The sequence below is a fragment of the Botrytis porri genome, assembly GCF_014898465.1.
Source record: "Botrytis porri strain MUCL 3234 chromosome Unknown BPOR_010, whole genome shotgun sequence".
Lineage (NCBI taxonomy): Eukaryota > Fungi > Ascomycota > Leotiomycetes > Helotiales > Sclerotiniaceae > Botrytis > Botrytis porri.
Genome location: NW_024066084.1, coordinates 147,800 through 170,754, shown reverse-complemented (window position 1 = coordinate 170,754; position 22,955 = coordinate 147,800). Strand labels below are relative to the sequence as shown.

General features: G+C 37.2%; 5 protein-coding genes across 5 annotated transcripts; 4 read left to right on the top strand and 1 right to left on the bottom strand.

The window, feature by feature from the left end:
• Positions 1 to 285: 285 nt before the first annotated feature.
• On the top strand, positions 286 to 1,317 carry EAF01_007531 (uncharacterized protein; the record flags this gene model as incomplete). The annotated part of the gene is made up of 3 exons (XM_038915787.1): positions 286 to 330; positions 411 to 807; positions 896 to 1,317. The coding sequence occupies 3 exons, from the start codon at positions 286 to 288 to the stop codon at positions 1,315 to 1,317; spliced, it is 864 nt and encodes a 287-aa protein (XP_038768258.1).
• A 1,645-nt stretch (positions 1,318 to 2,962) lies between these two features.
• On the top strand, positions 2,963 to 3,623 carry EAF01_007530 (uncharacterized protein; the record flags this gene model as incomplete). The annotated part of the gene is made up of 2 exons (XM_038915786.1): positions 2,963 to 3,211; positions 3,291 to 3,623. The coding sequence occupies 2 exons, from the start codon at positions 2,963 to 2,965 to the stop codon at positions 3,621 to 3,623; spliced, it is 582 nt and encodes a 193-aa protein (XP_038768257.1).
• A 7,725-nt stretch (positions 3,624 to 11,348) lies between these two features.
• Positions 11,349 to 13,172, top strand: EAF01_007529 (uncharacterized protein; the record flags this gene model as incomplete). Its single annotated transcript, XM_038915785.1, has 5 exons — positions 11,349 to 11,517; positions 11,576 to 11,726; positions 11,781 to 12,748; positions 12,799 to 13,082; positions 13,137 to 13,172. 5 exons carry the CDS (start codon positions 11,349 to 11,351, stop codon positions 13,170 to 13,172), a joined length of 1,608 nt encoding a protein of 535 aa, XP_038768256.1.
• A 2,963-nt stretch (positions 13,173 to 16,135) lies between these two features.
• EAF01_007528 (uncharacterized protein) lies at positions 16,136 to 17,109 on the bottom strand (the record flags this gene model as incomplete). Its single annotated transcript, XM_038915784.1, has 7 exons — positions 16,136 to 16,228; positions 16,310 to 16,375; positions 16,428 to 16,532; positions 16,597 to 16,662; positions 16,715 to 16,813; positions 16,862 to 16,980; positions 17,034 to 17,109. The coding sequence occupies 7 exons, from the start codon at positions 17,107 to 17,109 to the stop codon at positions 16,136 to 16,138; spliced, it is 624 nt and encodes a 207-aa protein (XP_038768255.1).
• A 4,341-nt stretch (positions 17,110 to 21,450) lies between these two features.
• Positions 21,451 to 22,156, top strand: EAF01_007527 (uncharacterized protein; the record flags this gene model as incomplete). The annotated part of the gene is made up of 2 exons (XM_038915783.1): positions 21,451 to 21,787; positions 21,843 to 22,156. The coding sequence occupies 2 exons, from the start codon at positions 21,451 to 21,453 to the stop codon at positions 22,154 to 22,156; spliced, it is 651 nt and encodes a 216-aa protein (XP_038768254.1).
• Positions 22,157 to 22,955: the final 799 nt, after the last annotated feature.

The following is a 22,955-nucleotide window of genomic DNA, read 5'->3' as shown; positions in this document are numbered from 1 at the left end:
TGAATATATCTAAGTGATTCCTGTCTAGTATAACATTAAGAGATCTCTTTGTACCAATTCGAATAGTTATACGATTAACAAAGAATACTTATGTAAGAAAACATTTTGAACTTTCTATATCTCATCTAATCAGCGGAATGAACACTCGTTTTGCAGGGATGATATCGCCTGCATCTCTTAGCGCGCCTATCTCCAGATTCGCAAGCTGTCCCAAGCTACAACATAGAACATCACTCACGCAACAATCCTCGCAACGTCAAATTATTCTAGTTGCAGCAAAACAAAATGTCGGGAGCTGGATATGATGTCGTCGTCGATGTGGACGAGGAGGTATGCTTATCATTTACTTTCCCCAGGACTCATTTTTCTCCCTTCAATCCAAACCCATTTTCTCATACTAACAAACCCAGGGCGATCTAGGCCACACTGATCTCCAAGAAGATCTCTCCTTCCACAATTCCAATTTCGAAAACAATCCCTCCTCATCCCGCAATAAGCCCACATCGCCTGGTCTCCCCGCTCCAGCGACTGCAGGTGGTCCCAATACCTCGAAACGTTACCTCTGGTCCCTACATTTCTACTCACAGTTCTTTGATGTCGATACTTCTTCCGTTCTAGCACGATGTTGGGCAGCTTTATATCCTCGTGCAAATTTCTTGGATGTATTAGAGGGGAATCCGGATTTGTATGGTCCATTTTGGATTGCTACGACGGTTATCTTTATTCTATTCATGGGAGGAACGGTTAGTTTGTATCTTGCGGAAAGAGGAGAAGGAAGATTTGCGTACGATTTTGGGTTGTTGAGCGGTAGGTTCTCTCTTTTCCTTGAGTGGGAATTGAAGTGCATCGATGGTTAGAGAGAATGAACATAATACTAACTTGGGTTCTTCCGCAGGCGCCGCAGGTCTAATCTATGGATACACATTCGTAATTCCAATTCTTCTCTTCCTTGCCCTCAAATATTTTGGCAGCGAATCTGCCAATCTTCTCGAATGCGCTGCTCTTTACGGTTACTCCAATCTCGTATGGATTCCTGTCGCATTGGTCTCCTGGTCATCCCTTACAATCATGAATTGGGTATTCGTAGGAGTTGGATTCGGGTTGAGCGTTGCTTTCCTTCTTAGGAATTTGTATCCAGTTCTCAGCGCTACGGATAAACAGACAAGTAAAATATTACTTATCATGGTGGTTGTTCTACATGCAGGTTTGGCAATTGCTATTAAGGTGTTGTTCTTTGCCCATGGAAGTCCGGTTGCTAAGAAGCCGGAGGGGGAAGATCCTGCTAAGGAAGCCAATCCAAGTAGGATGCTGTTTTAAATTGGAGATATTGTGAGGAATATTTTGCCTCATGATGAAGGGTTGAGGAGATACTGAGTAAAGGCTGGCCCAAATTAAAGGGGGAGGAATATCTTTAAGGAGTATAAGTCATTTCAAAATCCAACAAATAGATTGATACCCATTATCATGTACAATATATCATTTTAACCTGTGGTTTGGTTCATCGTGTTTCGACTTTCGCTTTAAGTACTACACTCCGTTCTATCATGGATCCATTATACACTTGATCTGCAACAGCCGTTCAAAGTATCCGAGAATTAAGATTCTAACTCTGAATTTAGGTTGCCTAGAAAGATTTACTGATATATTTGTGTGTCTTGCCAAGATATCGTCCCTCTGGAAAGTAAAGGTATCCAGGTGCTTAAGCTCTCGCATAGCAAGTTGTTCCTGGTGAACTCCTGGTGAGCTCGTTTGAGAACGAGATTTGGCTACTTGATCTTCCAGGTGAGCCGCCTTGTAGATTATTGAATAGATCAAATTATTCTTTACGATATCAGAATTCGCGAAAACATCTTGATTTAGCATAACCTATGATTTTTTTCTATGCCCATTGTTTTTTTAATTTTGATGTGCTCTCAATTATTTGTCTTGACAATGACATGACGAAATCTAACATGGATCGCTAGACGGTAAATCGGGTACCCTACTTTCGGGCCACTCTCCTTTTGAGCCACTTTTTACACCAAAAATGGAATTTTTAATTCTTTTATTTATAAATAGAATTTATTGAAAATTTATATATATATAATTCAGATCGTTTTGAATTTAATCTAAAGTTTTTAGATTTTTAGGATTTTTTTATATTGAAATCTAAAACTTCAAAATATCGATTTTTAAATTTATATAAAAATCATATATAAATTTAAATTTTTTATAAAATCTTTAATAACTTTTTAATAAAAATTATTAAAAATAAACTATAAATTTTTTTTATAAATTTATAATATATTTATTTTAAAGAATTCAAAAAAAAAAAATTCCTATAAATAAATATTTAAAAGAATACCCTCAAAATTACAGAAATTATTTATATTACTCTAAACTCACTATATACTATATCTCTATATCTATTAATTTTTTTTTAAATTTTTTTTAATTTCTATATAAATTTAAATTCAAAACTTTCAAAAAGATATATAGTTTTCTTTTAATAATTATTACTAAAAAGTTATTAAAGATTTTATAAAAGTTTTAAATTTATATATAATTCTTATACAAATTAAAAAATCGATATTTTAAAGGTTTGAATTTCAATACAGAAAATTCCTAAAAATTTCAAAATTTCAAAATAAGCTTAAAATAGTTTAAATTATATATATTCAAATTTTTATTAAATTAGATTATATATTGATAAAGATATTAATAGGCTAAAAAAACGATTTATGATATAAAAGGGTGGCTCAAAATAGAGATGGCTTGAAAGTAGGGTGGTCGACTTACCTCAAATCCAGGGTAATATTTCATCCCTCCATCCATTCCACCATCAAAACCACACCTCCGATAGAAGGGAAGAAAGAAAGTCTTTCCATAACACGACCGTCCATACCCTTGCAGTCGTCAACTAGATCCAGCGTCGAATACATATTTGCTTTCACAGATTCGAAACTAATAAAAAAAGGAGATTATGGCGACCCCGAGAGTATCGCGCACTCTAGCCCGCGGGTTCCAATCGCGCATTGGGGCTTCATCTGCAAGATGCTATACTATGTCACATTTGTCTACGAGCAGTTGCAGGAATTTTAACAAGAGGGTTCGAGATAGTGGATTGATGAATGCGGGATTCTTTGATCGAGAGTCGGTTCAACTTTCCAGACAAATTCGATCGTATTCGCAGGAATCAGAGACGAAATCCAAATACTACACTTTCGAAGATGTTTGTTCTTCTCCCTCCTTTTCCCTCACTCCTTCCCAATCAGATTTACTAACCTAATGTTTTTCTTTCTCTCCCTCAGATCCAAACCCTCACCTCCTCTCCCCACCCCAACACCCACATAATCGATGTCCGCACACCCCTCGAAATCCAACAAACAGGACGGATTCCCAGCGCGGTAAATATTTCTATCACGACACATCCGGATGCGTTTAGTATTAGTGAAGAGGAATTTGAAGATCGGTTTGGCTTTGAGAGACCGGGGAAGGAAGAGGAATGTGTGTTTTATTGTAAGGCGGGGGTGAGGTCGAGAGCGGCGGCCCAGATTGCGAGGGGGAATGGGTGGAGAAGTGTGGGTGAGTTTGAGGGGAGTTGGGGGGAGTGGAGTGAGAAGGGGGGAGCGGTGGAGAGGTGAGGGGAGAGGGGAGAGGGGGGATAATGGGATGATGGGAGAGTGGTATCATTGGTATTTTGGTGGGATATAGTATTGATGGGCTACAACCCGTGTATTGCAGATACATTTATTGTGTGTTGACTTCTCAAAATCATACTTACAAGATGAAATCCTCTTGCCTTGCAAATGAAAATAGATTACTGCAGACCTAGTAGTCACTCAGAGTAAAAGTAACTCTATATCATACTCTTTTTGATTATATATTATATCATGAAGCAAAGTCCTCGTATCTGTATAAGGCTTGTATTCAGCTCTACACATTCAATATGCATTGCTCCAGCCTTGAGAGGATCTGTGCGGCTATCTCTCCTAAGTCTTTGGATGGAAAACCAAAGTTTGATACCTATGGAAGATGCAAAATTCGATAGGAAGTCAGATGGTATTTGTCTGTACCACTGAAACCCAATCCTTAAGTCTTAGCAAAGTGGTAGTCATTCTTGCTCTCTCAATGTTTCTCATGTAATATCATATATTGTTCTTCTTACCCTTGCTGCGTTCATCTATCTATAGCATTTCGTTTCGTTTCGTCTTCTCGAGTCACTATTCCTGTATATATATTAAATACCTATCTCCCATCCAATAAGTGCGATCGTCTAGCAATTTATTATACAGACTTATCTCGGGTCGTCTCATTTTATCTCATCTCATCTCATCTTATGTTATTTTTATTTCATATCCTTTTCCTGAATTTCCGATTTCCAATTCCCAATTCCCAACACTCACTCGTTTATCAAAAGGAGACTATCTATTCAATAGGTATTTAATAATGTTTTACTCTCCCCTCATATCACAATTTTCCCATCCATATAGAAAACAATTGAAAATTGATTAGTAGAAGCGAAATTTAGATCTGATCTAATCTGTAAGCTTGGAGAATTGTGGGAGCTGGGATTGGATTGGATTTATAAGTTAGGTAACCGATTTCCCTACTATATGCACGTTTTTATTATTTATATAAAATATTGAATTAAATTGAATTAAAAATTAAAAAAGCAATATTATAATTTGAAATTTAAATTTGAAATAATTGAATTAAATTGGTTTAATATTTTGAAATAAAAAATTTAAAAATCTCAAAAATTATAGTAATAATAATAATAAATAAGACATCGAATTTTTATAGAAAAAAATATTTATTTATTAATATATTTTATAATATAATTAAAAATATGAGTTTTATTTAATGAAATTATAAAACTATATATATTATAATATAAAATATTTGAAAAAAAAAACTAAAGCTTTTATTAAAAATTTGAAATTATATTGATATTAAATTCTAATATTTTTTGTAGAAAATATTTTAAAGATTAATTATTAGTAAAATAATAAATTTAATATATTTTATTTCATTTTTAAGTTATATAATATTAATAATCTTTAAAAAAATATAAATATATTAAAATCTATAATTCATTAATATTACATCTAAATAAAGATTTATAAATATAATTAATAATTTGATTTAATTCAATAATAAATATAATATAAATATTTATTAGTTTTTTTAAGAAATTTTAATTTAAAACATTTTTATTATAAAGATTTTAATCAATTATTAAAGAATAAAACTATATTGATTAAATCTTAATTTAATAAAAAAATTAAATTTTGAAAATTTGATTATTAATTAACATTAAATCAACTTTTATTTGAAAAAATTATTTTAAAAAAATAAATTAATAATATTTCGAATTACAAAAAACTTATTTCTAAAGAATTTTATTTTAAAATTAAAATTAAAATAATTTTAAAAATAAAATTTTAAAAATAAAAGATTTTTTTAAATAATTTCCCTTAATAAATTAAAAATTTATATATTTTAATATCTAACATAATTCCTTTTCCAAAAATATAATTTTTAAATCTTCAATATTAGATATAAAATTTAAATTCATTTTAAAATATATTTTCAACTTTCTCAAAATAATTATAAATAATTCAAAAAATCTAAGAATCCATATTAAATTTAATTCTTTTTACTTTTTTGATTTTTTTGATTTTTTTATAATATTATTGATATCAAAAAATCTATAAAAATCTATTATAATTCTAAAAATCTATTATAATATATTATTTATTAAGAAATTATATATCAAAATTCTATATTCTCTTTATCCAATTATTCAATCAATTCTCAATTTAATAATTTGAAATTCTTATAAATCTAAATTAATAATATTAATTAATCATAGAATTGAATTTTATATTATTATAATGATTTTTAAATTTTAAATTTATTTTTATTTTGATATAAAAAAGCGTACATATAGTAGGATCGTGCACGTAGTAGGGAAATCGATTAGATGTGTATTATATTTTGTAGATGGAGTTGGGAAAGGAGGTTTGTGAGTATATGGTTTTGTGTGTATGTTGAGATTTTTCGGGGATGGTTGAAGGTTAAAATGAATGAATGCATAGATGGTTAGATGGTTTGCTGCTTGTTATTTGTTTATAGGCTGAGAGGTATGCGTGTATATATCTATAGATATAAAGTTTGATAACTGATGTATATGGATTTTGAGAATAATAGAAGGAGGAGTATAGGGAATAAAAAGGGAATAAAAAGGGAATAAAAATAAGAGTAAAAATAAGAATAAAAATAAGAATAAGAATATGAATATGAATAAGAATGCGGATGTAATCAAGATGGTCAAAGGAGATATAAATGTACTCGTAATTTATGCGAATTACAACTGTAAAGCAAAAGAATCAGATCTATACATCTAATCCAGTACAACCGCTCATAAACCAACTAGGAAATTCAATTCCTAGGTAGACAAGATATATAAGATTAATACAAGAAACACATGAATAACAAGACTATGAAACTAGAAACCATTCCCAGTTTCCAACTCGATTAGAAGGATGAAATTAAATTTCTGATATTAGGTATTAGGTAGTTAGGGAAGAAGGTAGAAGAGTTGAGTCATGAGATGGGTGGTGGCGAGTTCCAACTTCCTATTATTGTATCTTGAATACCTAGTGGGTAGTTGATTTTGGATTTTGGATTTTCTTAATTTGCGGAATGAGGGGAGAGGAAGGGGGAGGGGGAGATGGCAAAGGGAGAGAAGAGGAGAAGGGCAAGGGGAGGAAATTATTGATTACTTCTGACTCCTGACTCCTGACTCCTGATTCCTGATTCCTGATTCCTGGCTCCTGGCTCCCGACTCTAAATCCCCAACTCTGAACTCTAAACTCTCAACTTTAAACTCTCAATTTATAAATACATACATACATACATACATACATACATACATACATACATATATGTATATATAGATAATGAGAATTTATAATTAAAGTGTAAAAATGCTTTGGGAAAAGACCATAGGATAGATGCTTCATGGTATATGAAATTCAGAACGGGGGGTTACCGGGGCCTTGGAGCAAAGACGAGTAGGTAGTTCATACCATCCGAAATTCAGAATGGGAAATTAGGGGGTTCGCAGAGCAATGTGTAATGAATTGTTCGATATGCGAGGTGTGCTTCTACCAAGGGAGAAGATTTGGCAGTGTGTGGTGATGATGGATCTTGATCTTGACGTATCACATCGAGCACTTTTTTTCCGGGATATTCTCGATCCTAGATTCAAGATGTATGGGCCGGATCTGAGGGCTGATTCTCAGTCTCAAGTTCGAGATATGTAGACCAGATTTGAGGGCGTAGACAAAGTGAGGGGAGGGCATTGAGAAAAAAGCGGAGGGTTTAGGAATGGAGGAGTTGAAAATTACCTCTTACGTGTCCTGTTTTTCAGGGAAGCCAGAATGAGAATCTCTAACGAAGATGTGGATAGAATGCTACACTTATGTTTGGCTGGAGACTCTAAAATAAGAATGACCACATCCTGGAGTATTGTTGAACGAAAACTGGAAGATACTGGGAAGTTGAGAGTACTTGATTGTTGGCTTGAGAAGGATACGGAAGACGTAGCACCCACGTATTCGGAGGTCCTAAATGTCTAATTGTATTCTATCTAAAGAGCTAGCTATGTATACAAAGTCCTGGCCTTATATAGACGCTACGGAAAGAGCTAGTCTGTTTCGCTTTCGCTTAGGGCTTGCAATACAGTGGCTAGGTGAATTGAAGCTATTCACTACGATCGGGACGATCAAGGTTCATACATGGATAAAGATGAGGATGTTGAAAAAGCTAAGAAGAGGGAAAATTTGTAAGAAAAGAGAATAGCAGCAGCAGGAGAAAAGCAGAGAGAAAAGTGAAATGAAAAAATTGGAGAAGGAAGAGGAAGAAAGGAGGGAAAGGAACAAGAGACGCATAGGAATGGGAAGAGAGAAAGAGATAAGATGCTATTCCATCAACTGCGAGCTTGTGAATTTGATTCATTTGAAAGACGTCGTGTGGTAAGAATGAGAAAGTAGAGGCATGTGTATAAGGTGATATTTGATTCTGATGTTGGAGATCTAATTTTTTTGGAAAGATATTTTTGAGTTTGTATAAATACTCAAGAGATAGAATCTTCCAAATGTTCTTGATGTGAATTAGAAAGGTAGAACTGAATTCGGTGTATCAAAATTTCAGATGAGTTATAGAACAGTATGAATTAAGTCTGAGAATAGCAGAATGAAAATCGATCTTCTTTCGTCTATGACTATGTGTATAGGAGTTGGTATCCAGCAATGTGAGAGATGTTCCCGTGAGTGTTTCCCAGCGTGAAATTGATAAACCAAACCAAAGTGAAGCAGAAAGGCAGAAAGGGTAGGCATATTAAAAGGAGAATCAAAAAGACATCACATATTTCTTAGACCACATCTCGCACCGAAAAATCCATATTGATACCCAGGAAATCAAAGTAGCAACAAAACACATACATAACAATTAACATCAAAACAAACAACAGTAAACCCCATCACCAAAATTCGCATCCAGTATCCCGCACCAAGTCTAGATTAGAATCTCCCACTAAAGAGATACTCGACTCGTGATCATATGACATGACACCTTCTCATCATGATGAAGGATTCACACCCCTCTTCTTCCAACGAAGTAAGCTTATTTTCAGGGAAAATACTACGTAGAATACTAGGTCGAGTAGCACGAGAGTAGATACCTAGTAGCTCGGGTATTTATTCCTTTGTGTGATTATAGCTTGATTTGTTGATTTTGGTATTGAGGGTTGAGGGGCGGGGCTGGGAATTAGTGATTGGAGACTCGGGAGAGAATGGATTGGGTGAAGAGGATTGAAAGATATGGTTGGATTATAGTTTTTTTTGAGTGGTAGATGGTGGTATTATTTGGAGTTTATAGAGGTTGGATAAGATGAGGGTTTGGGTCCTTGTATTAGAGATGTTGCGAGTGGAAGACTGATACTGATTTGGAAAATTCGAGGTGGCTGTGTTGTGAAATATGTTGGTCCATGCTGCTGACCAGAACAGACTCGCGAGTTAAGATACATACATTACTTCCCCACTATTATCATTACACTCCGTACCGGTATTACATACTATGTAAGCATGTAATATGTACGCGTATCAAAAGTAAGTTAACCATTCGATTAACTTAAAATCACGTTGTTGGACTGACTCCTCGGTGGACTGAGCTAACACATGTTTTATCTATGAGGTGATCTGAGAAGTTGATTCAGATTAGGTTTTGGGTGGATTTTTGGAGTTTGGAGATGGGTAATGGGAGGGATGGGTGTTGTTTGTTTGATGGAGGAATCTGGCGTAGAAAGGTACCGGCTGAATGTATATGTGTGTTTTGTGTTTTGAGTAGGAGGCTCCGAGGTTCGTTCAAGTTGTGGTGTTTTTATGGAAGGGGGGATTTGGTCGCGGGATGAAGATATATTTTTGATCTTGAATAGGGGATACATGTATGCCAAGACTAGGGTTTGTTGAGTTGGTTGATTGTACAGCACAACCAGCCACCAGTTTTGTTCATTAGGACCGAGTACAAATTGGAGGCTCCGAGTACAGATGGATTTCTCGTGATTTAGTTAGAAATGGAGATTCATCATCATCGTGAGCAGATGGAGTTGAGTGTTCCTCTATTGTTCTGACACGTCTTGAGTATTTTGGTTTACTACTCGGATATGCTTCTAGTTTGAAGAATCTACCTAGTAACCGTGGCTTCATCTAGACGTTAGCTACCAAAGTCTATAGTATGCTTATTAGTACGACTACGGTACTTAGGATCAATATATATCATGCCAGAATGGAGTTTACTGCAATCACTCCTCTTCCTTGGACTTGATAAGTATGGAAGCTTCGGAAGATATGGAAAATGGTTGGTAATATATTTGACCAGGATTGTTCGTAGGTATGCAAATCTTTCATTTCTAGTGGTGGTGAACGGATAATATGATGTCGATATTAGGCTCAGAAACAATAACTCAGGTCAGCAAAGGGTCAGCACCACAATGGCACCAACAGAAAAGTAACAGGCGCACACTATGAGAACCAACCATAATCATTCCGTACCTGTTTGCTTGCTTATACTTTTCTTCAACTCATACAAACTTTGACTTTCCTCATTCTAACAAAAGCTTGACCTTACGAACCTATCCACCTATCAATCAACCCATAACCCTTGAACTACTATCTAGCCCTATTGTTTGCTTCCGAACCTAGACATACGAATCAATGGATTGAAAGAATAATGCCGTCTCTTGATAGAATGAGATACTGTTGCATTCTCTTCTCGCCCTCCTTATCTGTTGTGTAGAAGATTACCGAGTACCGGTATAGAAGTGAAGTGAAGTGAAGTGAAGTGAACATGTAACTACCTAGGGACCGGTGCAACACGCGCATTCGCTACACTCATCCTCGTGAATGAGTAGATTCTAATTGTCTTCTACTTGACAACTGTACTCCGGATAACTGTACTCCCGTAGCCGTATCCCGTGTTACAGTACAGCTTTCCGATGAACATCTCATTTCCCAGAATCATCCACCACATATCGCGCCACTAGTCAATAGATCGTAGATGCCCTTTTGGGACGTCTACTTCCGCCCTAGTATGATTAGCTCATAGACTTTCACTCCACTGATGTTCACGTTGGAATTTTCTTTCCTCTCTTTCCTCTCTGTCCTCTCTTGCCGGGCGGATGAACCCTTGTTGGAAAGGTCTCTCGAGGGCCTTTAATGAAATCTAATAATCCTAGTTCAATCCAATCCAATAGCAAACAACCTTGGAAGCTCCTTCAATACTCCTCGTTAGATGAATTTTTCAGATCGGTCTATTCACCCGATGGTGCCCCAATCTAACTAAACTCATCAAATTGGATCATAGATGATTGGATGCAATCGTTGCTCAGGCAGCTGGAGTGGATTACTTAATCAAATTCCGTTACTTCCCAATTCTTCCTTATGGTAAGGCTCTGGTGCTTCATAATACAATACAATAAATAAATTCCCCGACTTTCCCATCCTCCCACTCAGATTCTTCCCTTCCTTTCCATACATTTCAATTCTTCTTAATAACTTTTATCCAACAACTTGTCGTATCGTACAAGTAGTAGATATCTTCTGACAAGAGAGACTGCATAGTTACTAGTCAGATTGATATTCTTATAAGATTGTTCTTCATATCAATCTTCTCTTTTTGTGATTGTTACTTGCGACCCCAAAAATATTTTCGGTTGTTGTTGTTGAGGAAAGGCGTCATTGTCAATACATTGTCAATACATTACATTTCCCGTTTGGTTCATATACCACAACGAACAAACCATGGCGGACGTGGTACAAAATATCACTTATGCCTCACCTGTGGCAGATGCAAAATTGGCTCAGATTATTGGGCATCCTCAACTCAATAGTTATTTAGCCAAACTGGCAGAAGTCAGCGCATGGCAGATTGTGCTTACAATTCTTTGCCTCATGGTAGCTTATGATCAATGTAAGAAGAAACTTCTCAACGCGTCAATGGACCAATCGCACCACTAACACCTTGAAAGTTAGTTATCTCTGGCAAAAAGGTTCAATCATCGGTCCAGCATGGAAAGCCCCCTTTATCGGTCCATTTTTACAATCTGTCAATCCAAAATTTCATGAATATCAAGCAAAATGGGCAAGCGGTGACCTCAGTTGCGTATCTGTTTTCCACAAGTAAGTCAACACCATGATGTGCCGCTTCAAAAATTAGGCCCTAATCATTTTCAGATTCGTTGTTATTGCTTCTACGCGTGATATGGCTCGAAAAGTTTTCAATTCCCCAGCATACGTTAAACCATGCGTAGTCGATGCAGCACACAAGTTATTGGGCGAGACCAACTGGGTTTTCCTGGACGGAAAGGCTCATGTCGATTTCCGAAAGGGTCTCAATGGATTATTTACTCGCAAAGCTCTCGATTGCTATCTCCCAGGGCAAGACGACGTCTATAACCAATACAATAAAAGATTCGCCAAGATTACTGAGGAAGCTGGAGGAAAACCCATTCCATTCATGTCCGAATTCCGAGAATTGCTGTGCGCCGTTTCCTGTCGTACATTCGTTGGTTTCTACATCTCAGATGAAGCTATCAAGAAGATTGCCGACGATTACTACAACATCACTGCTGCTTTGGAATTGGTCAACTTCCCAATCATTCTTCCATTCACCAAGTCTTGGTATGGGAAGATTGCTGCTGATATGGTGCTTGAGGAATTCTCCAAATGTGCCGCAAAGAGCAAGGTTCGCATGGCTGCTGGTGGTGAAGTTTCTTGTATCATGGATGGATGGATCAAGTCTCAACTCGAGTCCGCTGCTTGGCGCGAGGCAGAAGAAAAGGGTCTCTCAACTAAAGGAATGACCAAGCCAACACCATTACTCCGTGAATTCACCGACTACGAAATCGCTCAAACCGTCTTTACCTTCTTGTTCGCTTCCCAAGATGCTACTAGCAGTGCCGCTACCTGGTTATTCCAAGTGATGGCTCAACGTCCCGAGGTTTTAGATAAGGTCCGCGAGGAGAACTTACGCGTTCGTGGTGGTGATAAACGAGTTAGACCAAACATGGACATGATGGAAAGCATGAAATATACTCGTGCCGTGGTTAGAGAGTTATTGAGATGGCGCCCTCCTGTTCTCATGGTCCCATATGTTGCCAAGAAAGCATTCCCAATTACTCCGGAGTATACTGTTCCTAAAGGTATGTGAAGCTGACACAAAACCAATGTCCAATTCTAACCACTGCAATAGGAGCCATGATTGTGCCAACAACTTACCCAGCTTTACGCGATCCTGATGTATATGACCGACCTGACGAATTCGACCCTGAACGTTATTTCTCTGGTGACGCAGAAGCAAAGGGTGCTAAGAACTATTTGGTCTTTGGAACTGGTGCTCATTATTGCCTGGGACAAGAATATGCCCAAATGAACCTTGCTCTTATGATTGGAAAGGCATCGATGGAACTTGACTGGGTTCATCATCCAACTCCTAGATCAGAAGAGATCAAGGTCTTTGCTACAATTTTCCCTATGGTTAGTATATAATCACGTTGAATGGCACTTGATCATTACTAACACCAATTACAGGATGATTGTCCATTGACCTTTACAAAGAGACCTTGATCATCTTAATATCTCTGTTCGAATTTTCGAAATTTTTCACCAATCTTCACACTACCTTCTCACCATTTTTTATTATCGGAACGCCAATCTCCGCATACTAGGGGCAAAGTTGCGGCAGTAAGGTTATGATCATTTTAATGCATTAGACTGGGCGTTCAAATGTTTCTGTCCATTACATTATAGGGGAAGGAAAGGCGTTATTCACGAAAGTAGTAATGAAGATAGGGATGGAAGAGTTGGTTTGTGTAACTTCTTCAACTTTTGACGAAGAAAGCACGTGAAACTCACCAAAGGATATGTAATCAATTATAATTAGTCATCATCTTTTGTTTTTCAAACGAGGTAAGAAGTGAAGCATAAGAAATGAGAATAAAGATTCATTTGAATTGCAATAAGTGGGTTTATGAATACTTTGATGATTTGATTGAATAGTGACCTTGCTGTGCTTTACGTAGGTTGATATGAGAGAAGATGAGATGGATAGGGGAGGCGAAGAAATGAGATGAGATGATGAGTTTGAGGAAGGGGGAGGGGGAGGAGGAGGGAGAGGGGAGAGGGGAGAGGGGAGAGGGGAGAGGGGAGAGGGAAGTGGCGAACTTGGAGAATCTAGGTTATTGGGATGGATGAACGAATGTGTAGGTTTGAAAGTTAGAGGGGGAGTTTTAGAGAAGGGAGCGTAGAGAGGGGTTGTCGTACACGATCTGCTATACTCTATACGATGTCCGAGATGCGAGATGGGATGCAAGATGGGATATACGATATACGAGGGTGGTCAGGTGAGGGTTTGGATTTGGATTTGGATTTGGATTTGGATTGATTAGGGTGGTGTGTGTGTTTATTAAGGAGGGGAGGACGGAAGGAGGGGAGGATAGAAAAATTGGATGGTGTGTGGTGTGTGGTGTGTGGATTATACTAAGTACGTAAGTGCTTTGATGTGGGATGTTGATGGTCTTTTTGTGTGTGGGTTTCATGTGTGGGGTTATTGTGTGGGGTTTTTGTGCATTGTGTGATGGTTTGGGGTTGGGGTTGTGGTTTTGGGAGATGTGTGGAGAGGTTATGGTTATGGTTGTGGTTGTGGTGCTTGGGATGATAGTGAGGAATAGTAGTGAGGAATGGGTGATGAGGAATGGGTAATAAGTGATATTGCTCTATTGTTAATTGAGTTGGAATCGGGTTTGAAATAGGATATTGGGATATAGTTGAATGGGAATGGTCTTGAGTGGAGAAGGAGTATTAAATGAGTCAGTATTATTAATTGAGTGAATGAGTGGGTGGGTGGCAGTGGGGAATTTCGAATGTAGCTGAGAAGGATTGGTCACGAGATGAGATGATTGGGGCGGGGTGTAGATGGATAGGGGATTGGATAGTGTATGGTACTTGGTGTGTGTGTGTATATGGATATACAGATATACGGATAAGGAAACTCGGAAATATGATATCGGAGAGGAGGATTACTAGGTAGGTAGGTAGGTAGGTGGGTAGGTATGAGAAGATGTGCTGTGCTGTGGAGATGGCGATTGTGTTTTAGGTTTTGGGTTGTGTATTTTGATCTTTGTATTCTTTTTGGATCTTTTTTTGCGGGGGGTAGAGGGAGTAGAAAGAGGGGAGGAGGTGGGAAGAGGTGGAAAGAGGGAGTGTTGTCTGAAGGGTTCTGGTGATTTTGAGGGCATCGTTTTTCTCTGTCCGTGACTGTTCTTTTTTGGGTTTGAGGGATTGAGTGGGTGGGTGAGTGAGTGAGTGGGTAGAGAGGTAGATAGGTATAGAATGATTAAATTTGATAATCTCTTTGATGTTTGAAAAGAATCAATCTCTTCTGTGAGTAGAATTATTGTTCTTTCCTCTTTTTTGAGGAGGGGCGGAGGCGGGGAAAGGGGAAAGGGGGAAATGATGTAATCCAATTGGTTGTGGTTGTGGTTTGGGTTTGGTTTTGGGTCTTGAGATTTGGCGTGGAGGTGAAGGTGGAGATGGAGATGGAGGTTAAAGGGAGCTGGAGAGGTTCTTGATTTATGGGAGTTCATAAATTTAGTATAAATGTAATCTTACATTGTGGTTGAAGGAAGGGTGTGTGGTGTGGATCTGAATGAGCAATATTGAAGAGCTGAGATGGGATGGAATGGGATTGAATGTGGAAAGTTTGTTCGATTTCTTTGGTTTTCTGGTAGGTGTCAGGGTGTGAGGGTGTTTGTTTGTAGAGTTTATGAGAGAGTGTGTGTTTATGTTTGGTTGTGTGTGATGTGGTGCGTGGAGTAGAAGTATGATAAAAGGGGAGGCTCGAGATGGGGTGGGGAATTCAGGTTTGGGGAGGTGCTGTGACGTGGACCATGTGGTTGAAGTTAGCGGGATGGATTGGGAGTGGAGGATTTTTTTAAGGGGGGTTGGAGAGTTGAGGGATAGCATGGGGATGGGATGGGGATGTATGTGTTTCTATGTACATGTATACATATTCTTCAATGAGGAAATGGTTCAGCCAGGCACTTGGAATCTGTGATCCATCCCCATTGTTGATGCGTAGTACTTTGATTTTGAAAGCAAAATGACGGGAAGGAGATGAGAGATGATAATCGAAGAAGAGTGAGAAATCGAGGGGATTTTGCTTTCTTCTTTCTGCATAGGAAAGGACATACATATTTCATTGACGGGATCATATCACGAGAAACAGATGAGATACGAGAATCAGGAATACTCATACTGTAGACTATGTATGCAGGGTCTCAATTTGTCCTGCTCTGGGGTGTAAGGAAATCAATGGAAATTCCATTTCTTCGTATAGCTAAATAGATGGATAGGCATTATCAATTTCGATTCCAATTCGAATCCGAGGTCTGTTTCTGTTTCTGTATCTCTCGCACGCGCGCTCACGGATCCATGAATATAGTCTCTCTCCCCTTGTGAAGTCACTAATAATGGATAGATCTCTTTGATGTGGATACAGAGATCTGGGGATTGGGACGAGATGAGGAATCTTATTCCTTGTGGGTGTGGCGGCTGTTAACGTAGCTGAGTTCAGGCTCGCGCTTGGAATTGACGTAACTCAATTCTGGCTCTCGCTTGGAGTTCTGAGGAGAGAATGTTAGTATTAGGGGAGTTGGCGGGGTATGGAGAAGGAGAAGAAGGGAGGGGGGGGTTGCGGGACGTACGACGTAGCTTAGCTCGGGTGAGCGTTTAGAGTTGACATAGCTCAATTCGGGCTCTCGCTTGGAGTTCTGAAAATCTGTCAATAGGGGCGTACCAAAGAATGGGAAGTGCCAAACTAACCACATAACTGAGCTCAGGCTCAGCTTCACGCTTCGAATTCACATAGCTCAATTCTGGCTCTCTCTTCGAATTCACATAAGTGAGTTCGGGCTCCCGCTTGGAGTTCTGAAGAGAATGTTTTAGTGGATCGGATGGAGATTGGGATTGGGATTGGGATTGATGAGCATACCACGTAGCTAAGCTCAGGTTCTCGTTTGGAGTTGACATAGCTGAGTTCGGGCTCTCGCTTGGAGTTCTGAAAATCTGTCAATAGGGGCGTACCAAAGAATGGGAAGTGCCAAACTAACCACATAACTGAGCTCTGGCTCGCGTTTGGAATTCACATAGCTCAACTCTGGCTCACGCTTTGAGTTAACATAGCTAAGTTCTGGTTCTCGCTTCGAATTCTACACTCCCATGAGCTAAATACCACACAATACCCTCACAAAACATACCACATAACTCAATTCCGCAGCGCGGCTATTCACATAAGATAGCTCTGGATCACGTTTAGCCATAAACCAATCCAGTTGAGCATATGTAGCATCCAACACACCTCGGGCTTTGACTTCTTCTGCTTCTAGTCAGTGATGATTTTTTTGTTTCTAGGAAGGGTGTGATATAGACCTTGAATAGGGCTCAGAGGTGCTGCATATGCGAGACTGAGAATGGCTGTAGCCAGGATTATGGTCATGCGAACCATTTTAGAGAGGTGTTTTGGGGGTGTTTGGGCTTCGGGGTGGGCTTGTTGGAGGTTGGCTTGGAAGGATTGATGTGATTGAACGATTGAGAGAAGTAAAGTTAGACTTTTAGTTATAGACTTTTAGTTATGGACTGTTTATATAGATATCTTTTGACTTCAAATAAATGAGAATGTGTGAGTCTTTTTGGTCTACCCACAAAGCGAACGGGGAGATCCGAAAGTGCTGCACAAGACTATCCTATAGAGTTACATACTTCCAAGTATTGTAACTCACTGTTATCTAGCTGTCGATCTATTCTTTTCGTTCATTCATACATACAAGATAAGACCATCCCCGCAAATGGAAGTGTTGTAATACGTTTTTAGACATACAACTGTATGCATCACCGCGTAATTTGTGACGATGAGTCGTTGAATCTATCGAATTATATCTTCGGCAAGTAAAATAAAACGCATCCCCGATTTGAGAAGCCAGAAATATGTAAGATTACAAAATCGTGAATTAGATCCTAGTATCCTTTCAAAGCATATCGGTAAATTGAGGTTTGTCGAAACCACTACATGGATGTCGAAACAGGTAATAATGAGACTTTTCAAAAATCTCCGCTGCGACGAAAACTGTGGCGAAGCAGATGTTGAAGAAATACCTCATTTAACTGTTTCTTTATCACTGTTCCGTTGTTTGTGTTTGCTGAAGCAATCCTTGTCAATAATGACCTAGATGTCATTTTTAGATATATATCTGCATGTATAAGTGGCTTCTTACTTTTACGAGAATAGACTTGGTTTGATTGGGGTTATATATCGGAAAGCAAGAGTGAAACTGGAGCATGAGATTAATATATGGAGAAGGTGTGGGCGTGCAAATGGGGATTACGTGGGGAGGAAGCAGGGTTAGTTAGGATAGGGGTGGAAAGACACCCTTTATTATCACTGACAGGAGAAATACACACTGATCTAACTTGTGTTTCTGCTGAGTGATTTAATGTGGCTAGAATTGATGTCACTCTGTATAGCTGTTATAGGCCGCAAGCAATTTGGGCAAGTGACTTCACTACAAGCGTTTCGGGTATGTCCAGGAGAGGAGATGGTGTTTACACGGTCTACATAGCATTTGTTTAAAACAGTTCAAGTTTGTTATGATGCCGCTGATACTACTACTGCCGTGTATCTCTACACGGCTTTGATCTATCACCAATCCATGTATTCCGTATATAAAATATGATACTTACAAACAGGGTTGCTATTCAAGTATCTATATCTGACTTACGAATGACGTAGCTTCCACATCTAGCAAGCAGCTAATTGAGATACGGATTCTGAGATATCTTCATCTTCGTTCTCTGCTACTAATCAATTGCTTCCGTATTAAAACCGAGTCTAAAAAATGTCAAGTCGTCATTCCGCGGAAACGCCAAATCTACACTTGGAGAGCTCATCCACACTTTACAAGATAACCAAAGATACAAGGAATGATATCCTAATCTACTGGTAGATAATTATCTAAAAAAAACCCTTCTCATCCAACTAAAAGTCCAAATCACACTCTGTACGACCTCTCGCGAAACACAAAAGTTTGCACGCGAACGGGAGAAATTAGCCGAACCCTCGATTCCGGGACTGCAGATATCGTCGTGCATATCCCTATCTGCATAAGTTGGCTTGCATATTCGTGGATCGTGGATCGAGATAATCGTGCATTATGTGGCTTTCTTTTGCTAGCTGAAAGAGAGGAGGGTGGTTTTCTCCTATCTAGAGAGAATGCGGGGAGGGAGTTATGGTGGGTAGGTGTAGCGTGTTGAGATGGTTGAATATTGGGGGTTTAGTGTTGATTATGAGGTGGTTACAAATGAGAATTAGGATCTATTGGCAAGTAATTGCTTATATCAACTAGAATTTAAGTCAATAATGTTCATTTTGCTATCAGTTATTCGATGCATCATGGAAAGAACCTGGTATGAGTATCATGTCAACATCTTCTCCTAAAAATGAGCTAATATAGCTACTTGCTTTATAAAAAAGCAACTCAAAAGGAATAAAGGTCTTATTAAAGTGAACAAAATCACTAGTGGGTGCATATGGATTGACGGGACAGTTTCCAATCATCGAGATTTATAACAAATTCATTTTTTGGTTGTTTGATATCAGAATTTATGGTTTAATTGTTTTATTCTATAACGTAGTTTATCAGTATATGCACCATATCAATATGTACATCACTTTTACCTTAATTTACACTCTTCAATCTCAACATACGATTTATCAACCATTTATTATATAATCGAATAATAAAAAAGGGAGAATACTTTTAGCTATTGAAGCTATTAAAAAAGACAAAAAACTTTTGATTTGAAAGGTTGTTAAATTATATAATATTACATATATAATACTTATTCAAAGAATAAATAGAATAACTCCTACAACTGAATTTCGATTACAAAATCTGAAACTTATTAAAGTAAAAGAGTAAGTGATTATTTCATATATTCTTGATATGAATTCGAAAGGTTTTTCTCCTAAACTTAAAGGGGTAGAAGATATAGCGAATTATATTCTCAAATCGAAAGAAAAAAAAACTGTTAAAAAGTTTTGAGCATATTGATTTATAAAATGATATAAAAAATTAAAGATATATTTTAGTTATGTTTATAATTTTCAAAAAGTTTTTTATAAGAATTCTAAGCTTTTTAAAAAATAATTTCGATTAATTGTGAATATGCGAGCAAAATATGATATTTTGGATAGAGATTTCTATAATTTCAATGAAATAGGCTTTATGATAGGAATTATATATGTAATAATGATTGTTATTAATGCTAAGAAATGTGGTAGAAGCAAATCAGTACAGTTAGGTAATCGAGAATAGACTATAGTAATAATATACGGAAATAAAGAGGATAAAATTATTCCCTTATTTCTAGTAGTTCAAGGATAGGTTTATCTCTTTAATTAATATATCGAAATCAATCTTCCTATAAACTAAGCTATTAAATTTATATTTAATAAATGAACAAATAATAAAACGGATTTAGAATAATTAAAATACTTCGATAAGTATATTAAGAATCGAAGAAAAGGTAAATATCGAATGTTAGTGCTGGATGGGTATAAAAATCACAAATCAATAGCTTTTTAAGTATACTATAAAGAGAATAATATTATATATTTATATTTACTATTGTATTCAAGTCATTTAACTTAATTATTTAATGTTGATTGTTTTAGTAATTTAAAACGTTTATATGATGATTAAATTAATGGATTTATTAAGGTATATATTAATCATATTTTGAAGATTAAATTCTTTATAGCTTTTAAAGCTATATACAAGGAATTAATTACTTCTTAAAATATGAAATCAGGATTTCAAGGAATAAATTTAATCCTATTTAATCCTAAAGCTGTACTCTCGAAATTAGATATTCGAATTTGTACATCTACCCCCCCCTTTTTCGATCTAGATTAATGAATCTCTTAAACCCTTTACAACCCAACTAAAGCTTTTTTTTTAATTAATATTAGTTAAATCTTGAATAACTTATTATTAATTAAACTTATTTATATTTATATTTGAAACTATATTAGCTCTAACTAAAGATATAAAGCAATTAGCTTATAAAAATACACTTTTAAATATAGAGATTTATATATTTCAAGTAGTGAATAAGGTATTAAGTAAATATCGACACATAAAAAACTTAATTATATTAAGGAGGAGTGCTTATCGAATAAAAAGCTTTTGATATATTATCTTAGCAAAAAGTTGATATTCAAATTCAATATAACGAATATCAAAAAGAAAGTAAATTCAATAAGGAAGTATCTTCTATTTAATATTATAGTAAATATGGAAAGATAGGTTATAATATAAGAACCTATCAAAATAATATAATAAATTCTAAATTATTAGATTCTGAATAATTTTAATCAATTGATTCAATTATTATTGAATAATATAGGTTTGAAAGTGTAAATTGAGGTAAAAGTGGTGTATGCACTGATAAACTACGTTATAAGTAATTATAACAACTTCTAGAATCTACGAGTAATATATCGAGAGATATCTGCGAGTATATTTTTGCAGTGTCCTATTAGTCTATACACCAACTGGTGGTTAGTATTGAGAGAAGAAATTTCGATTTTATAAACATCACTTATTTAACACAATCCGAAGTGCAGCACCCGATTCCTAGTTTATGATGTTATATCATACGCATTAACTGTATAACTTACAGTATACCATCTACCACATTCCGTTCGAAAACAGCTACTCCATCATTTCCTCTCCTATCCGCACTTCACTTCTCACTTCATCAATCTCTAACCTCTCCGTTCTTCAATATGGGTTTCAATCAACGCATACTACAGATGTTTAAGTACAATAAGCCATTCACATATGCAGAATTGGATACCTCACGTGTAAACTCGGATACTGAATATCAAGATGAAGATGGGCTTCTCAACCGCTTTTCTGTCGGCGATGAATCATTAGAAAATGCTGAAAAGGGAGACACAGATACTTGCTATAAGCATCACTCATTTGTGAGATGTCTGGGCTGGCTGAATGGTCTTTTCTTTTGTTTGTCTTTGTACTTGTTTACAGCAGCTATGCTTAATTGGAAGCAAGTTCCAGGCGGAAAAGAGCGAAATTGGGCGTTGAAGCAAGTCTCCGAAAAGTGTAAGATGCAAAAAATCTCCAGCACTGAAAGAATATCTTATTAAGAAAACCACAGCTCCAATTCTAGACGCGATCGACATTCCGCTTTCAACCTGGCGACTCAACGGCACTTTTCTCGAACGTGAAAACGAATCCATCTACCGGCAACCTCCATCCCCCGAAGTCGACGCAGCATGGGCCCGCATCGAGACTCAAATCCTATTCCCCTCTCCCGACAAGATCTTCTCAACCAGGGTAAAAACCCCGATCTCTATGCCAAATTTCCCGAATCCTTTGGATTCGGCCCCGACGCCTTCATCGGCCGCATCGACGTCTTCCATCAAATCCACTGTCTCAACCGGCTACGCATGCATCTCTACTGGAACGTAGCATACTACTACCCCCGATGAACAAATGGGGAAATACCACCAATTGCATGCTTCGCATTGCGTGTATGCGTTATTGCAGAATCTAATGTGTCAGGGAAATGTGGATACGTATGGTCATTATTGGGTGGATATGCAGGAAAATGCGGTGCCGGACTTCAATATTAATCATAAGTGTAGGGACTTTGAGGCGATTCTGGAGTATCATGATGAGATTGCGGTGCCGTTGGAGAAGTTTGGGGAGTTGAGGAGACCGCTGGATGAGCCGGTTAGACATATGACGCATGAGGCAAAGGAGATATTTAGATGGTTTGATAATCATGCGGATGATGGTCAGGATGGGACGGAGATTTTGTGATGGGTTGAATTGGACTGGATTAGAAGTTGGATGTTGTGCAATGATATTGAGATGTTGGGAACGAACTGCTGGTGGGAACTGTTGATAATGTGCACCGTGTTGAGAAAAAGTCGTCTCGGGTTTTGAGAAAGGATACCTACTAATATGTAGCCTATCTGGTACAAACCATATCTAAATCAAAATTTATCCAGTAGCAAAGCTAGAGAAAAGAAATTGCATAAAGCTTACATAAACGACTAGCTATTGGTGACTAGTAACTACAACACCATACCCGTGCATCTCAACTCACACATTTCCCAAAAGATCAACAATCTGATGGAAACATGCTTCAGAATCTCCAACAAATTTTGTAATACCTAGTTCAAGCTCTTGACATTCCGTCAATTCATACAATTTTCACATAATACCCCAGACCCCCTTCTTCAATTCATCGTCTCATCAAATT